The sequence below is a fragment of the Leishmania major genome, chromosome 21 (genome assembly GCF_000002725.2).
Source record: "Leishmania major strain Friedlin complete genome, chromosome 21".
Classification (NCBI taxonomy): domain Eukaryota; phylum Euglenozoa; class Kinetoplastea; order Trypanosomatida; family Trypanosomatidae; genus Leishmania; species Leishmania major.
Window position 1 is genome coordinate 138,019 of NC_007262.2, and position 25,841 is coordinate 163,859.

Below are 25,841 nucleotides of genomic sequence, written 5' to 3' on the forward strand. Positions count from 1 at the left end.
CTGTTGCGCTCACTCTCTCTCTCTCTCTCTCTCTCTCCTGTGCTCCCTTTTCTTGTGCTCCATTGCGGCTCTCCCGTCAACCTCGCTTTCCCCCGTGCATCCCCGGCGGTGGCTATCATGTCTTTGCGCGCGTCTACACGGATGTCATCCGGTGCTCTCCCCTGCCACCAATGGCGACACCGCACACGTGCGAAACATTCTCATACCATACACAACTCCTCCTCCACCGCCATGCGCACGCCCCCCCCCCCTCCTTCCCGCACACACCGGCGCGGATAGCTCTCCTTCGCTCTGCCTTCAGCCACAGAACCTCATCCCTGCCAACATTTCTTTCTCGTCTTCTAGTTATTTTTCTTCAGTAAAGCCAAGCGGGAGCACACGTACACACTACCATCCTCAGCAGCAGCAGCAGCAGCAGCCTCCCTCAGTCCTTCGCCGCTCTGCCCCGCCCCGCCACCTCCTCTGACGCTCTTGTTCTTGTTTTCCCAAGCAAGCACCTCAACGCCATGTCCGAGCTACAGAGCCTCACCCCGGAGACGGCCTTCACCGTCGCCTCCACGTTCCTCGCGTACTACTACAGCGAGTTCGTGAAGCTGAACGAGCTGGCGCGCATGTCAGACCTGTATGACGAGCGGTCCTACATGACACTTGTGGACTTCCGCGACGAGGTACCAGTGGTGGCGCACGGCCGCAACGCAGTGGCGAACCTGCTGGCGAAGCTTGACAGCACGCTCGGTCAGCGCAAAGTCGAGATCATTACGGTGGACACCGTGGCCCTGCCGCACAACTGCGTTCAGGTCATATGCCAGGGTGTGATGTACCTGCGTGAGTACCGCCGTGTGTTCCTGCACGTCTTCATGCTGGAACCAACGGCGTACCGCACCAAGACGTATCACATCGCCTCCGATTACCTGCGCTTCGTGGATTCGGAGAAGGAGGTCATCCCAGAGGGTGCCGTGGTTATTGCGGCCGACCAAGTCGCCGCCTACCTCGAGGAGAGCCGCCGCCGTGTGGAGGAGGAGCAGCGCCGCCAGCTCCTGGAGTTCCAGCAGCGCATCCGTCTGCAGCAGCAACAGCTGCAGATGCAGCAGCAGCAGCAGCAGCAGAAGGCCGCCGCTATGAACATGCCTGCCCCCGCTTCCCGCCAGTCTCGCCCGGCTGCCTCGGCCTCGCGCGATGGCGGCCGCCCCGCTCGTGGTGAGCGCAAGCCCCGTGAGCCGCGCGAGAACCGCGGCGAGCGCAAGCCTCGTGAGCCTCGTGAGCCTCGTGGTGAGCATAAGCCGCGCGAGGGGGAAGAGAAGGTCGCTGCTGCGTCACCTTCTCGCCTGGCTGGTGAAGGGAAGAAGGGTGGCGAGCGCGGCAACCGGAAGCCCGCCGCTGCTGCGAACGCCGCGAAAGGTACAGCAGATACTGCTGCTGCTACCCCGGCCCCCGCCGCGGTGCGCAAGCCGCGCCGCGAGTCGGGCCCGACCGCTGCTATCATCATGCTTCGTGTGCCGAAGAAGATCAAGCTGTCGGACATCAAGGCAGAGCTGGTCAGCCAGGGTTTCTCCGAGCTGAAGGACCTCTTCTGGTGCGGCCGCGACAGCGCCCACGCAGTGGTGAAGTTCTCGACGGTGGAGAAAGCGACAGAGGCCTTTGAGACGAAGCCCTTCAAGATTCAAGGCGAGAGCCTGAACTTGGACTACTACCACGAATAGGCAATGCCGCTGCAGGCAACCCTTCGGCTGCGGTGGGGAAGTGGGGGAGGGGGGGCGATGCATCTACGACGGCACCGACGGCGTCACCCTTTTGCCCACACATACTTTCCCTCCCTCCCCCCCCCTCCCCGGCCCCTCAAGAGTCAACGCCGTCGTTCGTGCAGGACACGCCGCATCGCGTTCTTCGTGCCCGCGTGCGTGATCTCCCCTGCAGCCCCTATTTGTTTGCTTTAGCCTAATTTATGTGCTTCTCCTTTCCAGGAGGGGAGATGGGGAGGTGCGTGCATCCGCCCTCGCTGCCACCCGGTGGCCTGGCTCACACAGACACGCACGCGTGCACAGAATTTGAAAGGTCACGTGCGTGTGTGTCCCTGCCTCCCTGTGTGCCCGCGTGCGTACTCGCTGGTGCGTTCCTCGCTGTATGGCATCTCTAAAGAAGTAACCACTAACACACACAGAGTAAAGCGCCTCGAACGACGGCAGCGCTACTGATCATCATGATGAGAAAGGAAGAAGTTCGGAGACCCACACACGGGCACATGCACGTCAAGGGTGAGTGGCAACTTGTCAGATGTACGGTGGAGATGCAGCTACATGTGTGTGTGTGTGTGCCCCATGTACGTGTCGAAGAAAGTGCGAGTACAGCGCTGCTGTCATCGGCCCCTCCTCCACCGACTGCAATCGCGTCATGATAGCCGTTTTCATCGCTTGTGCACCACCCCACTCCCCCTCCTCTGTGGCACGCGCAAACTACCGCCATGCACACCCACACGCACGCGCACCACTCGATCGTTTCCCTCACACAGCCCTTATGATTCTTGAGCTCTTTTCCCACATCCCTCGCTCCCACACGCACGCACTGGCTCTCCCCATCCATGCCGTCTTGACATCATCTCCGTCCTCGCATTGTACGCATACCAACACAACTGGCCACGTCGCACTAAGCCCCCTCCCCCCTCTGCAGTCTACGAGCGGGAGGAAAAAGTGCCTTAGTGCAGTCCCTCCATCGGTGTCCGTGCGTGTGGGTCTGTGTGTTGCCCTTGGGCACCCACCACCACCACCACCACCCACACGCACACGCTCGTCTTCACCTAAACCGCCCCCGCCCTCGTCGGCTTCCTCCGCTCCTTACCTCTGTTTCTAGGTTTCCTTCGCCGTCTTTGCAGACAGCCATTGTATCACTTCCCTACTGACTCAGTAGCCGCCGCCAACGGCCCGCCCCTCCACCACGCTCACTCGTCTCAGCAGTGGCGTTGTCTTCGTTGCTCCTACTCGTTGACGTTCTCTGCTCGACACACATTGTTGGCCACTGAATCGAGTGGCCGGTGCCGCGCCGCCCCCAAAGCCGTTTCGTGGTTGTCGTCGTATCAAGAGAAGACGCACACTCTTGAAGGCCGTCACGAAGACCCCGCACAAACAGCGAAACGCCAGCGAGCAACTCAGCAGACGCCAACATCGATCGACTCATCGACTATGGCAGCCTCGGGTGGCGAGGTGATCGGCCGCGAGGGCGATCCGTCCGTGCGCAAGGCGAACGCGAAGCAGCTGGCCGCCGGCTACACCAGGAAGAAGCGCCTACTCGAGTGCTGCTACCTCTCCGCCTCCACGTTCCTGTGGTGCAGCAACGTGATCTCATGCGGCCGCTACTTTGTCTTCGCGTCCGATGCGAATTTGATGCAGCTCGTGTGGATGCCGCTGTTCATCCTTGCGGCCATGATGCTGGCAGACCTCGTCTCCGGCCTCGTACACTGGGGCATGGACACGTGGGGCACCCCTGACACGCCGATCTTTGGCACCTTCATCCGCAGCTTCCGCGAGCACCACGTTGACCAGACGGCCATGTGCAAGCACGACTTCATCGAGACGAACGCCGACACAACGCTGCCCCTGCTCCCTCTGCTGCTTATCCAGTACGCGTGCGTGCGGTCCACAAATCACAGTGGAAACGGCTATGTCGCCAACCTGCATGTTCGCAACATCGGTGTGCACGTCTTCCTCTGCACCTTCTTCATCTTCGTGGCCATCACGAACGAAATCCACAAGTGGTCGCATCAGGCGAAGCAGTCCCGCATTGTGCGCAAGGCAATGGACATGGACATTCTCCTCTCCCCCATTGCCCACCGCAAGCATCACAAGGACCCCTTCGACCGCACCTACTGCATCACCACGGGGTGGTTGAACCCCCTGCTCGACTCCACGAACTTCTGGCGCCACCTGGAGTCTCTGGTGTCCTCTATCACGGGCGAGATCCCGCGCGCTAACGACCAGACTCTGCTGGGGAAGTGAGAGCACAGCAAAATGAAAAGAAGGAAGCGCACGCAAGCGCGCTCGATGTCTGTGTCCTCGCTCATATCGTCACGTCTAGAGCTCGCCGTTTAGGCGAGGCAGGAAAGAGCCACGGTCAAACGAGTGTACACGCGCACACGGGCGACTCTTCCGCTTCTGCGCGCGTGTGTCCTCTCGCCGTTCTCCGTCGGTTTCGCCGCACGGCTTTGTTTATATTCTCTTCCCCGCTTTTGTTTTCTGTTTCGTTTGTTTGGAGGGGGGGTCCCTCTCTCTCTCCCTCACTTTAAGCGTGGTCGAACACGTGTGTGTGTGTGTGTGTGTGTGTGTGCGATCCGGTGGATAAGCAGCAATGTGGGGTGTTGTGAGGAGGCCGCCCCTTCCTCCTCCTCTTCCACCACCACCACCTCCCTTCTTTGTATTGCTTGGATTTCATGCTCCTTAACCTGACTTGTTCTCTCTCTCTCTCTTTCAATTATTTCTCCCCCCCCCGTCTCCCCCCCCCTCGCTCCTTCTGTGCCACCTCGCAGTGCGCAGCGTGTGCCTGCCTCTGTCTGTGTGTAGCACACATCACACGGGTCTTGTGAAACTAACTCTCAGCCGCCCCCCCCCCCTCCGTCTCTTTCTGCACTGCTCGATTCCACATCGCACCGCCCTCACCCGCCGCACCGCCCTCTCTCTCTCTCTCTCTCTGGCTCCTCTCCCCCTCCGCCGTCACATGCCGGCTTGCCTCCTCCACCTTGGTGTGACGGTGGCGGTGGTGCCGGCAGTGAGAGAAGGCAATCTGAAGCATCGCATACGTATGTAAACTGCACAGCTGTGGGCGTATCAGGGTAGTGTTGTCGGTGCCGTTATCGTGGGGATAGAGCAGCTTGTGGTGACCAGCGGAGAAGAATGACGCTTGTGTATGTGTGTGTGTCCACGTGATGCTCGGCTGATCTGGTGGCTGACGGACGGGCGGGCGGGGGTCGGCGTGCAGGTGCCACACCAGTGAGAGGACGGACGAGGACGAAGGCGTGTGGCTCTCTCGAAAGAGGTACGCAAGACGAATGAAAATGAGGGGCGCAACAAGCGGACAACGACAAGGGGCGGAGGTCATCCATGCGAGGTGCGTCGTGCTCCGCTGTCCGTGTTTCTCCGAGTGCACGCATCTCGTCCGCGGCAGCAGCAACGATAACAGTGCCCACAGCGTGTCAATGCCAACTACCTGTCGCCAGTGTCTGTGTGTATGTGTGTGGGTGGGTGGGTGTGTGGGTGGGGATGTCGGTACCGTCGTCTTCATCACTACTGCTGTCGGCGCTGCTAGTTCTCTTGCTGCTCTCTCCTCCTCTGCTTAGCCTCTCCGTTCCTTTTCTCGATACGTGAAAGCATCTACACGGGCGCAGACACATGCGCACACCGACGGAGCCGCGCACTTGATCTCTCTCCCTCTCTGTGCCCTGGCCCCCTCCACTTCGCACCTCTAGATGAAGGCAATACTCCAGGTGGGACCGGCGCAGTTCTTCATCGAAGGTGCAACCTTCCACCTCCTCTGCGTAGATATTCGACAAACGCTTGCGGCGATCGTGAAGCTGCAGGAGTGCAGCATCTCCCTCAAGCTGCACGTCAACAAGCTGGAAACGCGTCTGGCAGAGGATGCGCGCCGACTGAGAGCAGCCGGTGTCGCGCTGCCCGGCGATGACGACGATGACGACGACCCCATTCTGGGAAGCTCGCTGCTCTCCCGCGTAGGCGCCGCTTCTCGGTCGTCATGGCAGCGGCGTGCGTACATAAAATCAACGGCGCCCATGCCACGCTACGTGTGCCCCACAACTGGCCAGCGACAGCCTGTCCTTCACAGAAGACCGCTCTTCATATTCTCCGCAGCGTCCTTCGATGCAGCAGAGGCGGTGGTGCAGCGCCTGCAGGCGCGTCTGCTGGAGCAGCACCTCCTGCTAGACGAGATAGAGCTGCAGGCGCTGTGCAGCGGCGGTGACGGTTGTAGCGTCTCCGACGCGCCGACGCGTGTGTTACCGCTCCCCATAATGGAGCTTGACACGTACTTGTCCACATCCGCCAATGTGATGCCGGCGTACGACGTGGAAGGAAATCGCCGCCGTTGCTTCATGACAGTTGTAGGGGCATCCGCGAATGGGCGGCATCGATCATGTGTATTGGGAAGAGGAGAGTTGGTCGCGTGCGGAGACGCGAGAGAATGCACCTGCGAAGAGCACCCGCTCTGCACATGTGTCGGGCACACGTGAGCACGGACGGAATGCGTGCGTGTGTGTGTGTGTGTGTGTGTGTGTGTGTGTGTGCACGTGCCTCTACCACTCCTCTCAGATGTTCTTCTTTTCACTGTGGAACCCCATCCCTTCTCTCTTTCTCTCTTGCCCTCCTGTGCCGTAGTGCACGTCCCTCTTGCACACACAACCACGCGCACGCTGACTTTCTGACGCTGCCTTTTCTCTCAGGCCGTGATGCACGCGCCGTCGGACATGCCGACGTGGATGCACCCGTGTGTATGTGCGGTGTGGGCATGTGGACGAGAGTCCTCCGAAACATCAACGGCAACACGAAAGACCAGCATCGTCCCACCACCACCACCACCATCCCCCATGTGTAGCCGCGCGCGCGCACGCACACGCACACCTCCGTCTTTGCCGCCTCTGTTGTATGCCTTCGAGCTTTCTTGGGGAAGGTGCGGGACAGAGCCAGCGGGCAGACTCGGCGGGGAGGAGGCCGACAGCGGCGATGAACCACGACGTTGCCCCACCGCACTGCCAATCTCTCTCTCTCTCTCTCTCAGCCTCGCTCTCCCTCCTTCTCCCTCACGTCCGCATCAGCTGTGCTGCCACGGCAGCACCCAAGCGTACACGCATCCGTTGACAGAGTTGCTGCGTCCTTCCTCGTGTCCATGTGTGGAGCGTGCGCCGACACCTTCCTGCCCCGTAAGCGTATCCACTACGAGGTCCCACTCACGCCCGGCTCCTCGCTCATAAGCGAGGGAAGAGGCCGGAGAAGCAAAGGAGGTGGCTGTGTGTGTGTGTGTGTGTGTGTGTGCACGCGCGCGAAAGAATCTGACGCTGCCGCTACACCGCCATCATGGCAGAGCGATCGCAGGTGCAGGTGGTGTGCGCTCCGTACACCGCCATCGTCGAGGAGTACGCGCTCTTTCCAAAGGCGCGCCAGCTCGTCGTGCAGGCGTTGCCACGGGGCAACGCCATCGTAGGAAGCCGTCGTCCATCACCGCGCAAGTCTACCAAAGGCGTGTATAGTGCGTCCCGTCGCTCACCAACGGAGAGGCACAGCGCTTACGAGCACAGTATTGATACGAATGAGGACGGCGGCGGTGTCGACGCTTCCACACGCCTGGCAGCCCTGCAGCTGCCAGCGTCATGTCTGCATGCATGGCTTCGGCACACCGAGACTTTAGCAGAGGGAGACGACCCCGACGCGGACGACGTAGCGACGTGGCTGAATTCGAGCGGGGAGGCGTGGCTCTCGGTGCAGCCAGCGCTCGAGTACGCCTCTCTCAGCTACGGACCTGTTCACGCCGTCAATTGGCTGCAGTGGGAAGAAGTCAAGGCGCTCCACAATGCCGAACAACCGCGCCGGAAATGGCACGCCGAGTTCGCCGCGACAGCGGTCGGGAAGTCACCTGTAAGGACACCGCCGTGCATCGTCGTGCAGGTGGTGTTGCTGTGGCTTCATGAAGGCCAGATGCACCGCCTGATGCCGGAGGAGTTTGTGAGCATGGAGACCAAGGCACGCGCGGCGCTCGCTGCTCGGTCGATGCGGCCACCGCGCGCCGCATCCACAGGGCGGTCTGTAGCGCCGTCCTTCAGGTCACTCTTCACGTGCTACCTGAGGCTGGAGTACCCGCCTGGCACATTGTGTCCCCACCGCGTTCCCGTGCCAATCGCGGAGCCGCTGCTGACTCGCCAAGAGCTGGTGGAGCTGGTGAGGGCCACGGCCCACATACGTCGGCACCATCCGCTGCGTGTGGCGTACCGAATATGGCCACAGGCCACTCCACCCACCGCAGCAGCGCCAGCGTCGGCGCTGCCCTGGTCTGGTGGCCGTGCCGGCGTCTCCTCTGCCGAGGCACGGATCGCGGTGGGGACGCCGACCGTGCGCGCGCCCCCCCTGCGCGCGTTGGAGAGCAACGCCGCAATGGTGGAGTTCATTCGTGATGTCCTGGCCTACGGCTGCATGGCCCTGCAAGTCGTGGCGGTGCGCAGTGGCCGCGTGCCGGTACAGGGTACGAACGGCAGACGGCCCGAGGCGGTCGGCAGCGGCGTGCCGAGAGCACCGCAGCGACCCTACTACGCTGGGTACAACAGGCGACAGGTGGAGGAGAGGAGCACTGTGCTCGTCACGAACAACGTGCGCATGAATGACGTCCTTCGCAGCATTACGCGGAAAGACAGCGCCACTCAGCGTGGCAGTGTCTCCTCCGTGTGGCGCATGGCAAGCGCCACATCTCCGTCGCCAATGGCGGACGCGGCGGTAGGGCCACCGCCCATTGATAGGGAGGATGAGGAAGTGGAGCGCGAGGGCAGCAGGGCACCCGCGGACACAATCCACCCGCTCGAAGCGTCGGACGAACTCGCGTGCGCCGCGCCCGCAGAGGCGGGGGGAACGGCGGCACTGGCAGAGGAGGTCAGCGGTATGGACTGTCTTGAAAGCTATGGCGACGCCGCCCCCTCGTCAATCCATGGCAGCGACGCGATGGCCTCCGGTGAAGACGACCCCCCGCAGCTCTTGCGGCAAGACGCGGTGCTGCCCTCTCTCTCCGAGGAAAGCACGGGCAACATCACCCCTGCTGGTGAAGCGGCCTTGCAAATCGTCCATCACGGTTACTTCAGAGATGCAGACGAATTCGGTGCGACATGGCGCAACGCCGATCAGTACACCGAGTACGTGTCAGGCGAGGGAGCGGGGGATGGTGTTGGTTCACAGCAGCAGCCGGAGCTGCAGCGCGAAGCGCTGCGACGCCCTCGCGTGGACAGCAGCGTGCAGTGCAAATTGTTTGTCGAGGACGCGCGAGAAGGTAAGCCGATGGCACTGGCGCAGAAGGAACCGTCGGCGCGATACGCGGAGAAGCTCATGGCAGTGGACTCATGGAGTGACAATCGGGCTCCACACACACCGCATGCACGTGGCCCTACGTCATCACCGTCCAAGACGCCTGCCGATCCAGGTGACGTCTCCGCAGGAGCTGCGGAGGGGGGGATCACAGACAACGCTCGCGTAGCTGTCCCGGCGCCGTGCGCGAAGTCGCCGTGCTCTGTCTCCCTTACGCAGCAGCGGCGCTCCACCTCGAGCAGCTGCGGCAGCGCCACAATGCCAGACCCCGCTACAATCGTGCTCGTACGCTACGAGGTGGACCCCACTGTCGTGTGCGTCTCCGGCCCCGTGCTGCAGACGGTGCTGCAGCATCTTCAGGAGGCCATCTTCCAGCGATGCTGCGCCCACCTGTGTCACGATCTGGACGCGCCGCGCCCACGCTTTCACGCAGCGCACCCTCATCGCCACGCCGGCAGCGCACAGTTCAAGGCGGCCACGAGCTTCATCAACTCCTCCTCGACCGCTGCAGCACCCTCCAGAGACGTCGTGATGGCGGTGGGGTTCGGCAACGGAGACCGCAACACCAGAGACTCCAACCTCCCAATCGCATCCAGCACTGATGTGCCTTGCACCGAGTTCATTCTACCGCTCTACCAGTATATCTTCACCCGTGTCGAAGAGGACGCCCTGGAGTGCTGCATTGCGGAGGTCATGGCCGCCTACCAAGGCCTCGAGCAGCTGCCAGCGAAGGAGGCGGAGGAATGGCTACGGATGAAACCGAACCTCGTCTCCCTGGGGTGCTAAAAAAAAAAACGAGAACTGGGCATCAGCAAGGTGGCGCCGTTGCTGTCGCGATGGGTGGGTGGCGAGAGGAGGAGAAACGTTTGGAGGTGGTCATGGAAGCAGAGATAAGGAGCGTCGGAATGCTGGTCGTTGCACATGCGCCTGCTCCCCCCATCCCTCTCTATCCCCCGTCCACCCACACCCCCTTCCTCCGAGCAGGAGATGCCGTGGCCCTGTCGGCCATGAGCGGCGGCGGCTCCCTCCTTCGCTTCCCTCTTTTCATCGTGTGTGCGCGTGCGTGTCTGTGGAACACTCATCCACCATCACCCCTCCTCTTGTGCGTAATTTCGTTGTGTGCATGTACGTCTGCGCGCACAACGCGAGGAGGGTAGAGGAGGCGATGCGGGGGTGGGGTGGGGTGTGCTACTCGGCAGGGGCATGGTTTGAACGCCTTCTATCCCTTCCCCTATCACTTGTGTGTGCGTGTGTGTGTGTGTGTGTGTGTGTGTGTGTGTGCGTTGCCCCTCTTGCACAAGCGCTCAGCTACCCATACACTCACCCGTGTCTGTATGTATGTGCACTCCACCCCTCTCCCAACTCGATGGGATGCCTTCGTTCGCATCTGTGACTGCGCATGTGCGTACACGTCTGCCCGAGTCTCTCCCGCCCCCCCCAACCCCCGCCGCCGCCCTCCTTTCGCATCGTTCAAGGCGACTGATGTGGTATCGAGTGAGTGAGGGAAGGGCGGAGAGGTGGCGTGATGGTCCGGCACACGCGTATGCGGGCGCGTATGTGCATGAATGCATACCACCCACACGGCGTTGCTGGTGTCCCTTGGCTCGCGCCCCTCTTGCGGGTGCGGGTGTTGACTTCATCGTTACTTCTTGTCACCGTCACAGAGGCAGGCACACAGCACGCCCACCCCTTTCTCTCTCCCTCTCCCTCCACCTTTGCTACGAGTACGCGGACAAGCATCGCGCTTGCGTGCTTGAGGAAGGCAGCGGAGGGCGAGAGAAGCGGATCGAGAAGCTGCGCCGAGTGCGTCGGCGTCTCTCTACCTGTGTGGCGGTGGTGATTTCACGTCTGCCTAGCTCGGTGGCTCATGTTGCTCCCGCAGTACATGTGCAATGGAAGAGACGATATGCAGACGCACTCTCATGTATACGCAGGTGTGGCAGATATGAACGAACATCTTCAGCGACAGCGTCCACAGCGCAGGCAGCTGTAGGACTCCGATGCAACGCATCATCCGGCCTCCACTGTACCCGCCCCACCCTCTTCCCTTGCTTGCAGGCGGGAAGCTCTTCTTCTTATGAAGCACACACAGACGCACAAGTATCTCTTTCTCTGCCCTCCCCGCCCCTACAACCCCTCTTTCACCGCGTCGCCACCGCACCTCCATGGGATGCGTCACGCGCGCCACACGAACGCACACGCACACGGCAGGTAGAACTCACCGCACCGGAGAAAAGGAAAGCACACGGCAGCAGGCGAATGGCGTTTCGAATTCCAGAAGACGATGGCACCGACGAGTGTGTCGTCACGCTGCGCGGCCCGGTGCTGACAGCCGCAGAGGAGCAGAAGAAGTGGCTGCAGGAGGCCCTCATCGCCGTCGATCGAAAAGCTGCCATCATGCGCAACAGCATGGAGAGTCAAGACAGCATGGCGGTGGTGATTCGTGCCGCTGCGCAGATGCTGGATGAGCTGCGCACGAACCTGCTGGAGCCGCAAAACTACTACGAGCTCTACATGAAGGTGTTCAGCATGATGGAGGTGTTTGTGGCGTACCTCGAGGACGAACAACGCGCGAAGCGACACACCCTCGAGGAGATGTATGAGCGGGTGCAGTTTTGCGGTTACATTATACCTCGTCTGTACCTGCTGATTGCGGCCGGTGCGGTGTATATCGATGCCGGAGATCAGCCAGCCCTCGAAATTGCGCGAGACTTGGTAGAGATGTGCAAGGGTGTGCAGCACCCGACCCGTGGGCTGTTTCTACGCCATTTCTTGTTGACAATGATGAAGGGCAAGCTGCCCGGTGACCAAAACCGCCGGGTCAGCGACGTCGGCAACGGGCCCGCAGGGGAGGGGCAGGAGGAGTATCCGCACAAGGAGGATGGCGGCACGGTGGCGGACACCGCGAATCTGCTCGTGCAGAACTTCAAGGAAATGAACTGGTTGTGGATTCGCATGGAGGCTGGGAGCTATGTCAACCGCAACGGCGGCAGCACGAACAGTGTCACCGCCTGCAGTCCGACTACTGCCGCGCTGCCGGCCACCTCGCTTCCTCCGGCTGCGTCAACTGCCGCGTCGTCACGGTCGTCAGACGCCGCCACACGCCCGGGCTCTCCGTCGCGGTCGCTTCGCGCAGCACGTCGCACGCAGCAGGAGCGCCGCGCCATGTGTGTCTTGGTCGGCATGAACGTTGTCCGCGTGGCACAGCTGGACGGCATCAGTCGCGACGTCTATGCGAGCACCATACTGCCGCAGCTCCTGTCCATCATGGTGCGCTACTGCGAGCCGTTGGCACAGCAGTACCTCTTCGAGGTGCTCATACAAGTCTTCCCGGACGAGTTCCATCTCTTCACAATTGACAAGCTCTTCGGCGCCATCAACCGCACCGTCCCTGGCGTCGAGGTGTCGGAGCTGCTCCGCTCGCTGATGGAGCGGCTCTGCAAGTACGCCGTGGCCGTGCAGGAAGGCGTGACGGAGGTGTCGAGTCCTGAAGAAGAGGCGAAGCTGCGTGATGTGTTCCCGATGCTGCTCAACCAAATGAGTTGCATGTCTGTCTCGTACAGCGCGCAAAGGTCTGCCGCCACCGTGATCAAGCGCACATCGACGGTGCCGCCGCCGACGCCGATGATGCTGGGTACGTACGTGACGACTATGCGACACCTTGTGAACGTGGTCATGACGCTCTACGGGAAGTCGGCGAAGCGCCGCTTCATGTCGCTGTCGAACATTGTCGATGTTGTGGCCTCCAAGTTCCCTTCGGCGCCAGCGGACTCGTCAGAGTCGAAAGAGTCGTCGGGCGTGGTCGAGACTGCGGTGGCGTCGGCGGAGACGTTGACACACGTATCCATCAGCCCAGCTGCGGCCCTTGCCGCGGGTCAGTTCCTCGTGCACATCATTACGGAGTCTTGTGCGACGGTACAGGAAGTAATGGCCATGGAAGGCATTGCGGCGCTCACATCGTGTCTGCCGTTCTTGCAGAGGCGCGAGGTGGCCATGGCGGTGTGCGAGGTCGCCCTGCGTGGCAGCACGGCCGCGCCGGTGCTGCCGTCCGTTAGCAAGGCAGCAAGTAGTGGCGCCGGTGGTGGTGGTTGGAAGCCAACGGTGGTGGTCACGGTGCCGCCACCGTCGCCGCGTCCTATAACGGCTCTGGAGGACGTTGCACGCCTCTTCGAGCTGCTGGACCCGATCCTTGTCGAGCAGCCCGACGCCCCATCCGACCCGCGGCTTATCTACAAGTACAACCCGGCCGTGGAGTTCGTCGACGAGCAGAACCTCGTGTGCCGCATGCTTCACCTCCTCGCCAACGACGACCCGGCCGTCTATGCAAAGATGTTGACCGGCGTACGTAAGGTTCTCCTGCAAGGAGGCGCGCGGCGCATCCCGCTCACCTACCCGACCCTGATGACGCTACACCGGCGTGCAGCGCTGCGGCTCTATGCCCAGTATCAGCGTCTCTCCTCCTCGAGCGCCAAGTCCGACGAGGGCGAGAGGGACGGCGACGAGGCTGATACGGCGGCGGCGGCGGCGTCGCAGGCGATGAAGGCTATCCGCAAGTGTTTTAGTCATGTGCACTCGGGTGACAGCAAGGGTATCCTCGAAGTGTTCGCGGTCGAGGCACCCACGGAAGCTCTCAAGGAGTACCTCTTCTGCTCCAACACGGCCGATGTATGCGAGCAATCAGAGACCAGCTATACGCTCTACGTCGAGGCGCTGACGCTGTACGAGGGTCACGTTGAGGGTCACGAGCAGATCGACGTTCTCGTCGCCTGCGTGAATGCTCTGTGCCAGATGCGCAGCATGCCGGAGGAAAACTACGAAGTGCTGGCGGCGAAGGTGTGTCAGTACGCGTCAAAGATGCTCAAGAAGCACGATCAGAGCTACCTCGTCGCCGTCTGCGCCGCGCTCTTCGCGAAGAAGCAGCTCTCGCGCGAGAACCAGCAGCGTGTGCAGGAGTGCCTGCGGCGGTCTCTGAAGCTGGCGGGGCAGGTTCTCGCCCTCGCGCAACTGCAGCTGTACGTGCAGCTGCTGAACATCTTTCTGCACTTCTTCACATCCAAGAGCGGCTACTTGGTGTCCGTCGAACTCGTGAATGAGCTGATAGAGAAGATCTCCGAGGCGAGCGAGGTGCAGCGCAGTGAAGTCGGCGGTGACGGCAACAACAGCACCGCCGATGACGATGACAGCGACAACGCAGCCAACATGTTCGCCAAAATCCGCCTTGTCTATCGCAACATCACGAAGTACATCCGCTCTCGTCAGAGTGCCGAGGAGCGGTGGAGCGAAATCGACGTGTGAGCGGGGGCGCGCGCTGTATGTGTGGTTGTGAGAGGGAGGGAGGGAGGGGGGAGGATTGGCTGATAAATACCGAGCCTTTATCGTGTATGCGAGTTCGTGTGTCTGTGTCTGCGTACGTGTGTGCGTGCATGTGTGTGTGTGTGTGTGTGTTCACGAGTGCGGTTCCGCTTTCGAGCCCGACTCCCTTCTTCCCTTCGTGTGGCGTGATGCGCACGGCTGTAAAGGGTGTGAGGTACGCGCACAGGCACACGCACGCAGAGTATTGACTTGCTCTCTTTCTCTATTTTGTTGTTTTGGGTGCTCTCGGTGTGCGTGTCGCCTGCACCCTCTGTAGCGAACCTCTTTTCTTGTTTCCCCTCCGTGTGTGCGCGTGCATGCGTGCGGGTGTAGGGGGGAGGGGGGGTCGCCTTCGATGGCACCATACACACACACATGCCACCACCTCACCCCTTCCACGTTCTCCCGCCTCTGCCCCGCCGTCTCGCGAGTGAGGGAGGAGGAGGGGGAGGCGCGACGTTCGCCTTCCTTCCTCTTTTGTTTTCTGAGCCTTGCTTGCTTGCTGTCTTCTCCTGTCGCTTTCTACGGAGACTCGCGCTCGTACCTCTTCCCTGTCCACGCAACCCACATGCACCTCGCAGACCCATTCTTTGGTCGAATTTGTATCTGTACCTGTGTGTGTGTGTGTGTGTGTGTGTGTGTGTGCGCGCGTCTCATTCCGCCCACTCACCCACCCATGCCTCGCCGTCACTGTAGCCACAGCCGCGCACGCGCACGACGAGGGAGAGGAGAAGGGGTGGATCAGGTGCGCGCTCACGAGTCGCTTGCCTCCGCCCAGCCCACCGGGTCGGACAAGGACACCCCGCGGGGTCCCCCTTCGTGCAAAGACCCTGCAGGCCCAGCCCCCTTGACATTGTCTGTGTCCTCTCGTTCTCCCGTGCTTGTCAAGCCTCCTCCCTCTCCCCCTCCCTCTCTCTGCCACAGACATGCATAGACAACCACACACACATACACGCTGAAAACGGAACGTGCGGCGCCGCTCTCTGATCCCTCATCTTGCTCTCGCCCACGCCGTACCATTACAGCCTCCACTCCACTCCCTGTGTGAGCGTAAATGATGGACCAAGTGGCCGTCGACCTGAGCGCCTTGAGGGAGCTTGTGCTTCAGCACCAGCATCAGCAACGTCTGGCGAATGACACCCATGTGGGGGCGGACGCCGTGGCAGTGCCGTCCGCAGTGAGCACGAGCACCAGCGCTGCCACGGCGGCGACGACAGCTGACAAGCTGCGACAGTTGCAGCAGGAGCTCGGTGCGCTGACGGAGCAGCTGCATGCAGAGAAGGGTGCGTCGGCTCAGCTGCTCTTGCAGCAGCGCTGCGACGCGGCCTCGATGCAAGAGCTGCTTGATCAGGCAGTACGCGCGGATGAGAAAGTCGCAGACTTGACGTCCCAGCTGGTGGAGTGGAAGCGGCGGTGTCAGGCGGTCGAAGAGGCCCACGCGGGGTGCGCCGGTCAGTACGAGAGTGTGCGAGAGCAGGTGGAGTGCGTGCAACGACACGTGGCGGAGACGCAGGCGCAGCATTCGGTGCTCACCGCAAGAGCCACAGAAGCCCAGCAACTCGTGTCGAAGCTGGCAGACGAGAAGGCTCAGCTGCAGGGCACATTGCGCTCCCGCGACGCCGCCCTCCTGCGGCTCTCTGGGGTCGAGCTGGACCGAGATGAGGCCCGCGCACGTGTGCAGGCCTTTGAGGCGCAGCACGCAGAGTGGGTGGCTGAGGTGTGCGCGTATCAGCGCTACTTCGACTCCGCGCGTGACGAGTACGTACGCGGCCTGCACCACGTCGCCGCAGTGCGTCAGGAGCACGAGGCGCTGAGGGAGGCACTGACACAGAGCGAGGCGCGATGTGTGCACTGGGAGAAGCTGTTTACAGACCTCCGCGTTGGTGCCTGCTCCGGGCTCGCGGCCACGCCAGCAGACGCATCGACGGAGGAGGCAGCGGCAGACATCTCCGGCGCGAGCAGCGCTGTCATCGCCGTTGGTGTCGCAGAGGACGGCAGCCCCTCCAGCGGCAGCTGCTGCGACGCTAGTGCCTGTTTTGATCACCCCACCTCCCCTTTGAACGCCGCCTTCGTGCCGCTTCTCGAGGCGAAGGTGGCGGATCTTGCGCTGCGTCTCTGCGACGCCCAGACCCGCGCCGATGCGGCGGAGCGTACCGCGGAGGACTTATCTCGCTTGTCCCTGGCGGACTCTGCACTGCTGATGCACCTCAAGTCCCTAGTTTGTGCTCTCCGTCCACAGGTCGATGGCGTGGCGGATCACAACGCACAGCTTCAGGCACGTCTGCTGGCCGCTGAGTCCTTCACCGACGCATTGATGCAGCACGTGGTGCGGCTCGGTGAGGCGTTTGCCGACGAAGCGAGTCAGCGATGTTGGCTGACGACAGCGTCATCCGCCAGCGCTACCGGAGGTGGCGGAGGTGTGGACGTGGTAAGCGGTGGCAGCGGTGGTCGTGGCAGCGAGACTACTCTTCCACCAGCGACGCCTCCCTCTGCCCTGACACAGAGTCGGCGGCACCGCCTGCGCACAAGAGTTCTGGGCCGGCGGTGATCGCGAGCGTGGCGCGCACGGCCAGGAAAGACGCATAGAGAGAGAGAGAGAGATGTTGGTGTGTATGGTGAGTGGTGTATGTTCGTCGTGAGCACATGGGTTGTGGTCGCCGCTGCTTCTCTGCTGCTATGATGTTTTGTTTGCTGCTCTGTCTATTCCTCATGCACAAGTCCGACGCACCTGTGTCCACTGATCGCATGGACGAAGATAGCGAGTGTGAGGTGCCGAGATGCGGACATGCTCTCGTAGAGCATACAGTCTAGGCATGCTTGCATCACGTGGGTGGGGGGTCGAACAGGGAGATGAACCGCAGAACGAGCGGGTGCGTGAGAGAGCCACACGGACAAGGCGGAGGAGAGTCGCAGCGGGAAGGGGAGAAGCACCTCCCCCTCCTCTCTCTGCACCCCGACCACCGTGCTGGTGGGTTCGTGTTGCTCTCTGTGTAGCCTGCCCGATTCCTTCTTTTCTGCTGGAGCCCTCTCATCTCGTTGGGCTCCACCGTAACCACGCCCTCCATCCTTCATCGCGTGACCGCGTTGCTTGGTGGCTTTACGTAAGAACGGTCATCCCCACCACCACCGCACGCGCGCGCACTCTGTGGTGCGGTGTTGCCACTGCTGCACGAGGAGGAAGCACAATGTGCAGGAAAGCAAGGAAACATCGCTGCCCCCGTGACAACAGCAGCAGCAGCAGCAAAAAGTGGAGCTGTCTGCCTGTGAACCGGAGAAGGTAGGGATACACATGCGTGTAAGCATATCTGCATCGATCTGTGTGTGTGTGTGTGTGTGTGTGTGTGTGTGTGTGTGTAAGCGTACGTCGACTACCGGTAGGAGGCTCTGCACTCACACACATGAACAACTTCAGGTCTCATCAGGGCACTTAAAACGAATTTTTTCGCTCCTCTCCTCTCCTCCATCTTCTCTCTCCTTGGGTGTGTGTGTGTGTGTGTGTGCTCACCATCGGTCACTGTGTTGTCAAGTGGGCTCGTCTTCTTGCGTATCAGTGACTACATACGTGCGTCGCATCCTGTTCCATCGCAGCACTGCCGCCGCCGCTGCCGCTGCTGCCGTCTCTCTCTCATACGTATCTGACTTCTCTTATATTATTTGACTATTTCCAGCTGCGTGTGCGTGTGTGCAGTCATTTACCTGCGAAGCGACTCGGCTGCCTGAGCCGTCCCGCCGCCGCCGCTCGTCCCTCTTCTCTCTCGAACACACACCCTCCTTTTCGGGGGACTCAGTAAACTGACAGAGCGAGCGAGCCAGTGAGAGCCACGCACGCACACAGCGCGCGCGGTGTGACGCATCATCATAGTCTTGATCTTCACTATTGTCGTTTGGTTGTTGGCGTCTGCACGAAGCAACATCGCTGGTGACGTCCTACGAAGTTGTCACGCGCCCGCTCGCGCAGACATCGAAGCCTCCTCTTTTTCTCGCCCGCCTTCTCCCCCCCCCCGTCTCACCTTCAGCATCTGAGCGTCCATCTCGTCTTTTTCGGGCCTCGCCTCGCCTCGTGTGTGTGCGTGTGTGCGTGTGAGCGTGTGTGTGGGCGGGTGTGTGGGTGTGTAAAAGGGCAAAGATGGTGCGCGAAACGGAGCTGTACGAGGTGTTGAACGTGTCGGTCGAGGCCAATGAGCACGAGATCAAGCGGTCCTACCGCCGGCTGGCCCTCAAGTACCACCCCGACAAGAACACCGGCGATGAGGCCGCGGCGGACATGTTCAAGAAGGTGAGCAACGCCTACGAGGTGCTCAGCGACCCCGAGAAGCGGAAGGTGTACGACAAGTACGGCAAGGAAGGGCTAGAAAGGGGCACGGGCGAGGGTGGCGGCTTCCATGATGCGACGGACATCTTCTCCATGTTCTTCGGCGGAGGCGCGCGGGAGCGCGGGGAGCCAAAGCCGAAGGACATCGTCCACGAGCTCGAGGTGAAACTGGATGACCTGTACAACGGCGCCACGAAGAAAGTGATGATCTCGCGTAACCGCTTCTGCGGTGCCTGCGAGGGCAGTGGACTGAAGTCCGGCGGCAAGCGCACCACCTGCGCCCAGTGCCGCGGTCGCGGTGCGCTGCTGCGCACCCAACAGGTCTTCCCCGGGTTCCATCATCAGGTGCAGGTGCGCTGCCCTGCCTGTGGTGGCGAGGGCGAAATCGTTGCGGCCTCTGACCTCTGCACCGGCTGCCGCGGCAAGCGCGCGGTACGCGAGAAGAGTGTGCTGGAGGTGCACATTGGCCGTGGCGCCTCCAAGTCGGACCACTTCACCTTCATTGGCGAGGGCAATCAGGAGCCCGGGATCCGTCTGTCTGGCGACGTGCTTATCTTTTTGAGGGTGCGCCCGCATCCCGTCTTTCACCGCATAAACGACCATCTCATGATGCGCTGCTCCATTACCCTGCAGGAGGCGCTGTGCGGGTTCGAGGTGCCCATCGAGCATCTCGACGGCCGCCAGCTTGTCATCAAGGCGTCGCCCGGCCAGGTGGTGCACAGCGACAGTGCCTGGAGCGTGTACAATGAAGGCATGCCGGTAAAGGGCACCGGTGGTCTGCAGAAAGGCAAACTGTTCATCTACTTTGATGTCGAGTGGCCAGAGACGCTGCCGAGGGAACAGATCGACAAGATCGTGACAGCCTTCAACGTGCCGGAGAAGCCTGGCAAGCTGGGCGGGCATGTGGTGGAGCTGAGGGAGTACAAGGCCGCCGGCAAGTTCAAGAGCGGCAAGAATGAGAAGCGCGGTGGTACGGCGGGGTCGCGGTCTGCCGGCGCTGGCCGTGGGCGTGAAGCCGCTCGGGGCCGCCAGGCGCACGCCGAGGAGGACGAATTTGAGGATGTCACTGACGACGATGACGACGAGCAGCAGCAGTACTTCCGCGCAGGTCCGCAAGGCTTCAACGGCAACACGCAGACCGTAGAGTGTGCACAGCAGTAGTAGAGAGCAGATGACCGCAAGCTCGAGGGTCAAGGTGCGCATGTGCATGTGTGTGCTCGTGTGTGGGGGGGAGGAGGAGGGGGTGGCAAATAGACGCACGCGCTCTGCCATGGTCCCGCTCTCCTCTACGCACCCTCCTCTCCTCCCGATATACACACACAAACTGCGGCATCACGGGACCCTTCCTCTCCCTGCTCCACACTCTGACCATTTCCTGTTATCAATACTGTGTGTGTGTGTGTGTGTGTGTGTGCGTGCGTTGATCCGTTATCCATGCTCTCTCGCCTTCTTCTTTTCTCCATAATGTCCCCCGTAACAAAACCACCAGAAGACAACCGCCTCAGTGCTGATGGACAGACATGCAGGCACGCAGGAGGTCAAAGGCAAAACTGTTTCAGCACCCTCCCACCCACCCCTCACTCCCCCTCCCCCCACCCCTTCATCCCTCTGCGACCACACACAAACACGCACATCCGCCTACGAACTCGTGGCGCACGCGTGAGGGTTGCAGGGAGGACGAAAGTACCGATGCCGATAGTCGTGCTAGAAGGAAGCGGTGGTTGAGGGGGGAGGGGAGGCGTACCCGCGGAAGAGTGCAGGGTGGCACGGATGTGCGTGCGTGCGTGTGTCTGTGTGCAGGTGAAGGCGAGAAGGGGTAGAGAGGGTGCCTGTACATGTGCGCGTGCTTTGCCTAGGGCGTCTCTCTGTCACTGTCGCCCCTTCTCCGCTGCTGCTGCATCAGAGACCGGCACACGTGCATCAAGGGGGGCGAGGCAGCAGCGAGTGATAGGGGAGGGGGTGCCTCCTCGGGCTCTCACTCTCCCCTCTCGCTGCTTCTCGTCCACGACAGGTCGTGGACGACACGATTCACGCCTGTAAGCGAAAAGTCATGCATCCGAGCCCAACGCTCACGGCTTCTTCCGCTCGTTCTGTTCTCCCCTCTTCTACTGCCTCTGCCGCACCATCCCACGCGTTGCCTTGGAGGACGTGTGTTAGCCGCGCACACCCCTCACACACGTACGCCCATCTCATCTTTCGACCTCACCCTTCGTCAGCGCCCCCCCCCTCCCTTCCTCCCCGTCGTCAGAGACAAGGTGTGTGCGTGCGGGGTGTGGTCTGCTGCACGTGGGCTGCATCGTCGCTCATAAGCAACCCCACGCGCACACGTACACACTCAAGCACGATTGAGGAAAGGGGGTTCGAGCATATCGTCCTTGTCGCCGTCGTGGTGGTGCCGCTGTCGCACGCACTTGTCGCATCTTTCGGTGTCTGTGTGTGTGTGTGTGTGTGTGTGTGTGTGTGTGTGTGTGTGTGTGTCGGTGCCAAAGGCAGGAAAGGGTGGGAGGGTGTTGCCTTCTCGTTGTGCGTGACGCATGCGACATTGCCCGAGACTGCCATCTGCGCGCAGCGTCCACCACGCCATTCGCGAGGGTCCCTTGCTCGTTTCTTTGCGCTGTCCTCTCCTCTCACGTCACGCACGCCGTCTCACCACACACACACACACACACACACACACGCATGGCTTCTATGCTGACAAGACAGGCGCTGTGGGTGCCAGTGGTGCAGCACAACCCGGCGTTTGTTGAGAGCGTCCACAGGCTGCTTCGAAGCAGCCCCATCACCTCTCTTACCGCCGCCGCCATCGGGCTAAAGCTGGAGGAGGTGCAAGTCGCGCTGGAGCCAGACGCGCGGCACCCCGACAAGATGATGGCGTCCATGATGGCGTTCCCGATACAGATCTCGGCTGCTGCGTGTGACTACATGCTCGAACAGCAGCAGCGACAGCAGCCGAAACCCCGAGAGCTTGCTTTCGGGTTCGCGATTTCCATCTGCGACTCGTGCAACACGCTCCATGTGATGGAGCGGCTGCTGCCAGCGTTCAACCGGCACGTATCTGTCAACATGCAGACCCACTGCATGCGCAACCTCCGGGAAGAGGAAAAGGTGGTGGTGGTGAGCACCGTCGACAAGATGGGCAAGCGGCTCGTGTACTGCAAGACAGACCTTTTCGTTGAGGCGACAGAGCCAGTGCCAGAGGAGGTGGTGCAGCGCGAGAAGAGCATTGAGACGTTGGCAGAGTTGCGTGCAGCGTTGATGCACTACGAGAAGGCGGTGTCGGGGGCACATGTCAAGTCGATTATGTCAGCGAGCAAGCCAGGATAACGTGGGCGGCGTCCCATCATCGTCATGTCTCTCGCTTCTTGCATTCGGCCACGGATCGTATCACCGTAGCAAAATTGTATAGAGCGAGCGTGAGCACGGGAGGGGGAGAGGCCGTAAGAGGAAGAGGAGGAAGAGAGGGGCTTGTAGGACGTAGCGGTGCGCATAATGCATGCCTGCGTCTCGGCGCCTCGCCTTCCTCACCGAGCACCTCATGGCACACGAATCGGACCCTTTCCTGAGCCTCCCCTCCCCTCGCGACGTGTCGTATCTGCGCTGCGGCTCTCGGCGTCTGTCGGGCGTTGCCTCTGCGCTTGCCCTCTCTTATCCCACCCTTTAACGTTATTGCATCGCTCACCGATGCATCCCCTTCTCTCTTCCAGGCGATGCACGCACACGCACATCTGCACGGAATCAGTCGGTGGGTTGATTGGTCGAGGCAGGATGGCTACTATTCGTTCCATCCCGTTCTGGATGAAGGCGCACGATTTCGTGAGTGCGGCGTTTCCCAGCGTGTACGACATCATCTTCGTAGGCAAGCGGGGAGTAGTAGGGTGGACCTTCCACGCGCTTAGTAGCTGTCCTGTTCACGTTGTGCCCCGAGGGCGGCGTCGTTATACCCGGCCACGCTGTGCATGACGAACGACGCCACGGCGGTGCTGATGGGCCGGATAGCCTCCTGCTACATTGCGATAGCGAATCCCCCTTCTACGAACAGGCGTGTCTGTCGATCCAGGCGAACAACACGGCCTCTCCTTCTGCGGTGTGGCCGCGCCTATCTTCCCATACCGCGCATCGAGACGATAAGCAGGCGCATCGTGTGCACGAGCGTCGACAACGTCGAGTCGCCGCTGATGCAGTGCCACCGATGAACACGACTGCAGAGCTGCTGCCAGTCATGTAAAGTCCAGCGGTTCTGTCGAACGGGAAGCACGTCAAGGCGATGTTGTCCATCAGCGTTCCGATGAGAACACCACATCACGCGCAGACAGCGGCAATCACAGGCGCACACGTGCGGTGAGAGGGTTTGGCCGGTGTCGTCCATCATTTGTGAGCTCCCGTGCAGACTCCCTCGCGACACGCACACACACACACACGCACACACACACACACACAGGGGGAGGGGGGCAGGTGCGAGGGCCTCCCTCCTCACTCTTCCCCCCCCCCAAATCAGAAAGCAAACGCGCATACATGTGCACCTGAATGTGCTTGGTAGGCGGGCGACAATGCAGCTGCAGGGAGACAGCGAAAGAGGGCAATGCAAGTACGTGCTGCTCTGGAGGCTAGTGGATGGAACGCCTCGCCTCCGCCATTGCATGGCACTCCACCCCCCCCCGCTCATGATGGTCTCTCTTTGCAAGTGACCCTCGCCCTCACTGTTCCCCATCCTCCACACCATCCTCTGTTGGCAACCTCACACACGCCGCCCTCTGTTTCCCGCTGTCTGCGTGGAGAGAGAGAGAGACCTCCTACGGGGCATCACAGGGTCGAATCACCGCTGCAGCCCTCCGCGGCATCCGCTTCTCTTTCTCCCTCGACATAGACGTGTCACCATCATCACCATGGCGAAGAAGAGAAACGCACGCAACGCATCTGTCTCCGCTGACGCCACGGACAGTGGCGCCGCCCCTGCCAACGGCGGCCTCCGGCCTGTCTTCGCCGCATCGACGCGCACCGCCACAGCGGAGGAGGTGCTGCATGCGGCGCTGGAACAGCTCGACTCCATCGCGCAGGAGGCGCACGTGTACACGCAGCAGCTGAAGGCGGCCGAACTGAACGGCGCTGCGGCGGAGGCGACGTCACCGCCTTTCAAGCGCGCGCGCGACGACCCGGCGAGCGGCGAGACGCGGCTGGCCGCCTCCACTGCAGCCAAGGGCAGTCGCCTTGACGTCTTCGCCGCCATGTCCGCCTTGCAATATCAAGCCCTCTGTGCAGCGGTGGCAGCCTGCGGGCTGCAACTCCTGCCGTCCCTGGAAGAGATTCTCAAGCGGGTGGCGCTGGCTGTGCTGACGCCGTGGCTGTCCACCCCAGAGGCGTGGGAAACACTGGCGATGCTGTGCACCACGTACCGCGCCGGTGCTGCCCACGCCTTGACTGAGCTACTGGAGAGCCTGCTGCGGGAGCCTGGGGTGCTCCTGCTGGATGCGCCACAGCTCGTACCGGCGTGGTACGCCGAGGCTGTGGTACACGTCCTGCCTTCGGCGATGGCGTCGAACGCGGCAACCGCAGCCCTGGGCGGCTTGCTGACACTTGCCGAGGACCAGCAGCTGCGAGAAGAGTCGGCCGAGTCTGTCCAGCAGGCGGTGCACATCCACACTGAAAGGACGGCGCGGAAGCTGCGTGCGCTAGTGGACATGCTCTACGCGGCCGGCGGGTATGTGCCGACGGCTACCTTGCAGCAGATGGCGCTGCGGCACGCGATGGAGGTGGTGGAGGGCGGCGTGCTGCCTTGCTACCTCAGCGAGCAGGAGTACAGCGAGGCCTTCAACACAGCCTCCACGTTTCCGGGGACAGCGGCGGCGGCGGCTTCGTCGTCGTCCTTTGTAGGCGCTGCAGCGACGGCGGGGGATTCGACCAGCGCAGCGGTGCTGCGCTGGAGTGTGCCGGCAGCCTGGCACGCAGTTAGTCTTCAGTTGCTCGAAGCCTTTCTCTTCACGTGCCGTCCCGGACTTCCAGCGCAGCTGCTGGTGACAGCGACGCGCGCCATCAACGTCCTCGCCGCGCGCCTGCATCGCGGAGTACCGCTGCTGAGCACATCGCAGGATCCGAATTCGACGGCCGATCCCAACCAAGATAGGAGCAAGAAGGCCACGTCGGTGGCGTTGCCGCTTCTTCCGGCTACGGTCGCGGTCGGAGCTGCGGTGGTGCGCCTCGGTCACGTTCTGCAACTTCTCCGTCATCCCGTCGTGCTGCCGCCGCTCCAGCCGGCGCAGTTGGTGGTGGAGAAGGCGAAGCGGCGCACGTTTGTGTCGGTAGAGCCTGCTGCCGCGCCGGTCACCTCTGCGCCTGCGGCTCCTGCTGCGCCCCCTGCAGAGACGGTGGCTGCACCGAGTGCGCGCGTGACAACGACGCCGCCGCCGCAACAGCAGCCGCAGCCCGTCGTGCCGACCGTTGCAGCACCCGCTGTGGCACCTGCACCAACCGCAGCCTTGCCTCGCACGCCGCAGCAGCAGCCTGTGAAGCCGGCGCCACCCCCGCAACCGCCCGCCGTTGTGGACAGCCCCGACGACGACATCCCCGACATCGTGATGGACGACTAAGTCGGGGCGGGCCTGTCGCTGACCAGGGAAGCCGGCAAGCAGAGAGCCGCCCGTGTGTGTGTGTGTGTGTGTGTGTGTGTGTGTGTGTGTGTGTGTGTGTGTCCATGCAGCTGAGGGTAAGTCAGGGGGGAAGGCTTGCCAGACGCTCTAATTTCGACATGTAAGCTCGGTCACGCATCGTAAACGGCTTTGTGTGGCGCACCGCCACTAACGCGAACGAGTAAGGCTACGCCTGTCACGTCCACACGCCTCCCTCCCCTCCCTCACCACCGACCTGTGTGTGTATGTCTGGAGAAGGGCGAAGGAACGCACGGCGCAGAACGTCTGGGGCACAGAATCTGAGATGATATGTAAGGATGCCGCATGTCTTGTGGGAGAACAGAAAGGGCCTCCCACACAGCCCACACCCGAGCCGCGTGTGCCTGTGCCTCGCCAGCTCAGAAGATGGCCACCGGTGCGTTCATTTTTTCAGCACTCGATACATTCTGGCACGCCGTCTCGCCACTCTTTTCAATTCCCGTGGCTACTCGTCATATCCTCGTT

At 61.7% G+C, this 25,841-nt stretch overlaps 9 protein-coding genes across 9 annotated transcripts; all 9 read left to right on the forward strand.

Annotated features, from left to right (window-relative positions):
- Positions 1-506: 506 nt before the first annotated feature.
- Positions 507-1,700, forward strand: LMJF_21_0430 (conserved hypothetical protein; the record flags this gene model as incomplete). Its single annotated transcript, XM_001682924.1, has 1 exon — positions 507-1,700. The coding sequence occupies one exon, from the start codon at positions 507-509 to the stop codon at positions 1,698-1,700; it is 1,194 nt and encodes a 397-aa protein (XP_001682976.1).
- Positions 1,701-3,173: 1,473 nt separating this feature from the next.
- On the forward strand, positions 3,174-3,986 carry LMJF_21_0440 (ubiquitin-conjugating enzyme-like protein; the record flags this gene model as incomplete). Its single annotated transcript, XM_001682925.1, has 1 exon — positions 3,174-3,986. The coding sequence occupies one exon, from the start codon at positions 3,174-3,176 to the stop codon at positions 3,984-3,986; it is 813 nt and encodes a 270-aa protein (XP_001682977.1).
- A 1,463-nt stretch (positions 3,987-5,449) lies between these two features.
- Positions 5,450-6,226, forward strand: LMJF_21_0450 (hypothetical protein; the record flags this gene model as incomplete). Its single annotated transcript, XM_001682926.1, has 1 exon — positions 5,450-6,226. The coding sequence occupies one exon, from the start codon at positions 5,450-5,452 to the stop codon at positions 6,224-6,226; it is 777 nt and encodes a 258-aa protein (XP_001682978.1).
- An 841-nt stretch (positions 6,227-7,067) lies between these two features.
- Positions 7,068-9,839, forward strand: LMJF_21_0460 (hypothetical protein; the record flags this gene model as incomplete). The annotated part of the gene is made up of 1 exon (XM_001682927.1): positions 7,068-9,839. One exon carries the CDS (start codon positions 7,068-7,070, stop codon positions 9,837-9,839), a length of 2,772 nt encoding a protein of 923 aa, XP_001682979.1.
- Positions 9,840-11,312: 1,473 nt separating this feature from the next.
- On the forward strand, positions 11,313-14,348 carry LMJF_21_0470 (vacuolar sorting-associated-like protein; the record flags this gene model as incomplete). Its single annotated transcript, XM_001682928.1, has 1 exon — positions 11,313-14,348. The coding sequence occupies one exon, from the start codon at positions 11,313-11,315 to the stop codon at positions 14,346-14,348; it is 3,036 nt and encodes a 1,011-aa protein (XP_001682980.1).
- A 1,114-nt stretch (positions 14,349-15,462) lies between these two features.
- Positions 15,463-16,953, forward strand: LMJF_21_0480 (conserved hypothetical protein; the record flags this gene model as incomplete). Its single annotated transcript, XM_001682929.1, has 1 exon — positions 15,463-16,953. The coding sequence occupies one exon, from the start codon at positions 15,463-15,465 to the stop codon at positions 16,951-16,953; it is 1,491 nt and encodes a 496-aa protein (XP_001682981.1).
- A 1,578-nt stretch (positions 16,954-18,531) lies between these two features.
- On the forward strand, positions 18,532-19,878 carry LMJF_21_0490 (putative DnaJ protein; the record flags this gene model as incomplete). The annotated part of the gene is made up of 1 exon (XM_001682930.1): positions 18,532-19,878. The coding sequence occupies one exon, from the start codon at positions 18,532-18,534 to the stop codon at positions 19,876-19,878; it is 1,347 nt and encodes a 448-aa protein (XP_001682982.1).
- Positions 19,879-21,396: 1,518 nt separating this feature from the next.
- On the forward strand, positions 21,397-22,041 carry LMJF_21_0500 (conserved hypothetical protein; the record flags this gene model as incomplete). The annotated part of the gene is made up of 1 exon (XM_001682931.1): positions 21,397-22,041. One exon carries the CDS (start codon positions 21,397-21,399, stop codon positions 22,039-22,041), a length of 645 nt encoding a protein of 214 aa, XP_001682983.1.
- A 1,559-nt stretch (positions 22,042-23,600) lies between these two features.
- On the forward strand, positions 23,601-25,298 carry LMJF_21_0510 (conserved hypothetical protein; the record flags this gene model as incomplete). Its single annotated transcript, XM_001682932.1, has 1 exon — positions 23,601-25,298. One exon carries the CDS (start codon positions 23,601-23,603, stop codon positions 25,296-25,298), a length of 1,698 nt encoding a protein of 565 aa, XP_001682984.1.
- Positions 25,299-25,841: the final 543 nt, after the last annotated feature.